This window comes from Gossypium hirsutum, chromosome A04 (assembly GCF_007990345.1).
Source record: "Gossypium hirsutum isolate 1008001.06 chromosome A04, Gossypium_hirsutum_v2.1, whole genome shotgun sequence".
Lineage (NCBI taxonomy): Eukaryota > Viridiplantae > Streptophyta > Magnoliopsida > Malvales > Malvaceae > Gossypium > Gossypium hirsutum.
The window spans coordinates 7,510,282-7,515,063 of NC_053427.1; the positions used below are offsets into that span (position 1 = coordinate 7,510,282).

Sequence of the window (4,782 nt, forward strand, 5' to 3'; positions counted from 1 at the left end):
TTTTAATTTTATAATGTTCAAAAATTTTAAAAATAATTTATTTTTTTACCATTTTATATATTATCAAGATAAAATTGACTGAAAGTATAAAAATTAAGGACTAAAATTGCTATTATTTCAATTTAAAAAGTATCATATGTAAGAATTAGTCCAGAATCCAAAATTTAATACTGAACTTCAACAATGCAAATAATTCACTAATGGGGTGCGAATAACTATACCTAATACAACTCGTTTATTTTATTTCAAGTTGTAACATTGAATTATGCATTCTTATACCCTGCCAACTCTTATTATTATTTAATGCCAACTATAATGATTCTGTTTTGATGTCCAAGGTCTGTCACAAAATTTCAAGCATCCTGTCAAGGTAATTTTCTTTCATTTGCTTAACCCATCACATGCTTTTCTTTGCTTAATCCATGACTTTAAAATGATTGTTTCTGATTATCTGCTACTCTTATAGCTTTGTAAGACAGTCAAGGAAGAAGTCAACTTCACTGCTTCATTTTCAGTTCTATTCTCTCAACACTTTTCACCCACTAAGTCAGGTAATAAGATTTGAAGCTACGATTTCCCCTAGTGATTTTCAACTGTTTTAGATTTTAGGACTGGATGATCAGCAGACATAATCTACTTTAGATAGCAATTAATACAAAAAAGATGATTTCCTTTGCTTTTCACATAACAAGAAAGATGAATAGTTGTATTAAGGTCTGAAGCAATGATTTCCTCTACTTATTGTCAACAGTTTTAGATTTTAATACAAAAAGAGCTACCCAGAAGCAGTATAATGTTGAAATCTGAAACTGTTGAACATTTTAGCTCTTAATATTCTGTAATGAACTCTTGCATACTTGAATCTAGCATGTTATATAGTTTGAGAGGTTGATTCTGGATATACAATGGTGACCAGAATTTCATCATCTTTCTGTCTACCACCCATCCATAGCTCCATCTAATAGACGCCATTGCTTGAAACTTGCATTCATGCTTACACTGACATATCAAAACTTCATAAAAAATCCAATACATTCACATATTTTCATTATCTGCTACTGTTATATATGATTGCGTTGCAGGGACATAGCAATGGAGTACGTAGCGCCTGTTGTTGGTGTAAGGCCCAAATTTTGCCCGGGGCCCAATAAAATCAAACCCAAATTAAACCTAACCCATTACCCAATTACAAGCCCAAACCTAATTTTGGCCCAACCTAATCCCATTACACTAGCCCAACCCAAACAAAAAAATAAATAAATAAATAAAAAACCTTGGCTACCTACTCCACCACCTTTGTTGGCCACCCACCTTGGCCACCTAAACCACCCCAACCACTCCACTTGTTTACAAAAAATTTATTTGTAAAATTTGGCTATAAAAGCCATTCAAAACTTTGTTTTTAGGGGGTTGTTTTTTGTTTTTTGAGGAGGGGTTTTTTTTTTTTGTTTTTTGGAGGAGGGTTGTTTTTTGTTTTTTGGAATAGGGGTTGTTTTTTGTTTTGGAAAGGCTAGTTTTTGGAGATTAATCAAATATCAAAGCAAAAGAGGTTTCTTTTGTCTATTCTCATTTTAAGTTTTTTGTTTGTTTATTGTTTTCCTTTTTTGATTAATCTCCAAAAACTAGCCTTTCCAAAACAAAAAACAACACTTATTCCAAAAAACAAAAAACAACCCTCCTCCAAAAAACAAAAAAAAAACAACCCCTCCTCCAAAAAACAAAAAACAATCCCCTAAAAACAATGTCTTGAATGGCTTTTATAGCCAAATTTTACAAATAATTTTTTTGTAAACAAATGGAGTGGTTGGGGTGGTTTAGGTGGCCAAGGTGGGTGGCCAACAAGGGTGGTGGAGTAGGTGGCCAAGGTTATTTATTTATTTATTTATTTTGTTTGGGTTGGGCTAGTGTAATGGGATTAGGTTGGGCCAAAATTGGGTTTGGGCTTGTAACTGGGTAATGGGCTAGGTTTAATTTGGGTTTGGTTTTATTGGGCCCCGGGCAAAATTTGGGCCTTACAGCTGCCCCTCTTTGCTCATTGTCGTGTAACGAGAGTGGAGCAAAGACTATAAAAAGGAGCAAGATTTTGAGGTTTAGCCAGACCGGGCAAATCCTAAACCTAAACGGTCTCTCTTGTCTTTCGGCATTGGCGTTTCAACCTTTCCTTGCAGATGTCTCCCAAGTCCCCTTTCGGGTAGGGCCCCTCTTCCAATCGTCAGCTGGAGGCTCATCCTCGTGGTTTTGGACAATTTTGGCACCAGAATTTCGCTTCCCTCGGCGATGAACATCGCATTAACAAATTCCAAAGATCTAAATGAGCATTCGATTGTTTCGTCATCTGTCTCCAAATAGGGTGCATTATTGCTCATAGTTGGTGATCCGATCACACCAAAACAAAAGATCGGTGGCGACTCCATGCATTTGTTTTTCAAAAGTCGATTACCCTATTTTTTTAAAAATTTTAAAATTTTTAAATCGAGGAATGGTTTCGACAGTTGGCATTGCAAATTGTCTCGGAACTCCTGTTTGTAAATATTTGCAATATCATAGAAAGCTGAACGATTATGTGAGAAAATTCAGGAGGATCAGAGATGAATTGAATTGCAAAATGGAAGATATAGAGCTGCAATTGAAAGCAGAGCTTCTTCGTCTTCTGGGGAAGATACCAAAGCAGGGAGTTGAAAATTGGTTGAAAGATGTGAAAGAGATGATTAGGGAAGCGCAAGTTGTTGAAAACAAAGTCAGTAACGGGAGATATCTCCGTCGTGCTTGCAACGGGAAGCTGGTTGATGAAAAGACTCGAGAAATGAAGGAATTTCTTGCTAAAGCTCCTAATGCCTCTGAAGGTCTTGCCATTGATGGTCCAAGTGCTGGGTTGCCACTGCCAACATCAGAACTAGTTGGAGAGGAAGCTGTCAGAAATGAGATTTGGGTATGTTTTATGCAGGAGGAGGTGAGCAAGGTTGGGGTTTGGGGCATGGGCGGCGTGGGTAAAACCACCATCATGCAGCACATCCACAATGATCTTTTGGAACAACAACGATTTGAAAGGGTGATTTGGGTTACTATATCAAAGGAGTTTAATATTGTGAAGTTACAAAATGATATTACAAGTGCATTGAATGGAAAGATGCCCGAAGAAGCAAACAAGGTCAGACGAGCAACAATCTTGTCCGAAATGCTGAAGAGAGCAGGAAAACATGTTCTAATCCTAGATGATGTGTGGCGTGAAGTCTCGTTGGAAGAAATTGGGATCCCTAAGCCAAGTAGCAGCAATGGGTACAAGTTGGTGTTGACAACCCGTGTGGAGCAAGTTTGTAAGTCTATGGGTTGTAAGATGATAAAAGTGAAGGCCCTTTCAGAAGAAGAGGCATTGATACTATTCTTGAATAAAGTTGGACCTAATATAGTGCAAAATCAAACTTTAATGCCAACTTTGAAGCTTATTGTCAAGGAATGTGCAGGTCTGCCTCTTACAATTGTCGTCATAGCTGGTACATTAGAGGAGAAGATGACCCTCTTATTTGTACAAACGCACCCAGGGAATTGAAAGAGGGAATAGGGAAAGTGGAAGAAGGGGAAGATAAAGTGATCGAGAGTTTGAAAGTTAGCTTCAATCACTTAAAAGACGAGAAAATGAAGCACTGTTTCTTACATTGCGCATTATACCCAGAAGATTTTACAATTTGGAAGGTTGACATAATTGAGTGTTGGATTGATGAAGGATTCATAGATGATATGAGTACAAGACAAGAAATGACAGATAAGGGCCATGTTATTTTGAAGAAATTAGAAGATAATTGCTTGTTGGAAAATGTCTCGAGTGGCTTTGTGAAAATGCATGATGCGTGAGAGACATGGCATTGTCAATCACAAGAATGAATCCTCGATATATGATACAAGCAGGTTTACAATTAAAAGAGTTACCAAAAAAAGAACAATGGAATCTGAATATTGAGAAAGTATCGCTTATGTATAACTACATATCAGAAATTTCCATAGCTGTGCTACCCACAAAATGCCAACTGCTCACAACCTTGGTATTGCAGCATAACCCTATAAAGAAGATTCCAAATTCTATCTTCACAAACATACCTTGTCTTAGTGTTCTCAATTTGTCCTTTACAAAGATCGAGAGTTTACCAAATTCCATCTCTGAGCTAAAGAACCTCACAACATTGTCGCTTCATGGCTGTGAAGAATTAAGAGATCTGCCATGTCTTTCAATGCTTCACGAATTGAAGAAGTTGGATCTTTGTTGGACTAAAATTGAGGAAGTCCCTGAAGGCATGGATATGTTGATAAAGCTAAGATACATTAATCTTGATGTGCCTACTCTGAAAGAGATACCTGGTGGACTTTTACCAAAACTTGTTCACCTTCAGCACTTGAGTTTTTATCTGAGCAATGAAAAAACAAGTCTAAAAGCAGAGGAGATGGAACCATTGGAGAAGTTGGAGTGCCTTACCGGATGTTTCGAAGACATTAATGAATTCAATAAGTTCATCTCCTCAATGCAACAAAATAAGAAAAATCTCATCAAGTACGATTTACATGTGGGCTCATCTTATACGCCAGTCTTCCCTACAACAGATAAAAGATTAACAATTGGAGGAGTCCACAATTGGGAAGGTGAGTTAATTATGCACCCAATTGAAATTCAAGAGTTGCGTATTAATGAGTGCGACTATTTGAGAAGCTTAGTCGATGGCTTCAAAAAAGACGAAGGATTTGGTTCAACAACAACATCAACATTGGCTCCGTCTGCCACCTTTTCCCATCTTA

The 4,782-nt window shown here is 37.2% G+C and overlaps 1 protein-coding gene across 1 annotated transcript; it reads left to right on the forward strand.

Moving 5' to 3' along the window:
* Window positions 1-2,479: 2,479 nt before the first annotated feature.
* On the forward strand, window positions 2,480-3,547 carry LOC107947960 (probable disease resistance protein At1g52660). Its single transcript, XM_016882457.1, has one exon. The coding sequence runs from the start codon at window positions 2,480-2,482 to the stop codon at window positions 3,545-3,547; it is 1,068 nt and encodes a 355-aa protein (XP_016737946.1).
* Window positions 3,548-4,782: the final 1,235 nt, after the last annotated feature.

Coding starts and splice junctions, on each gene's coding strand:
- LOC107947960 (XM_016882457.1), top strand. CDS start 2,480: ATGGTTTCGACAGTTGGCATTGCAAATTGTCTCGGAACTCCTGTTTGT.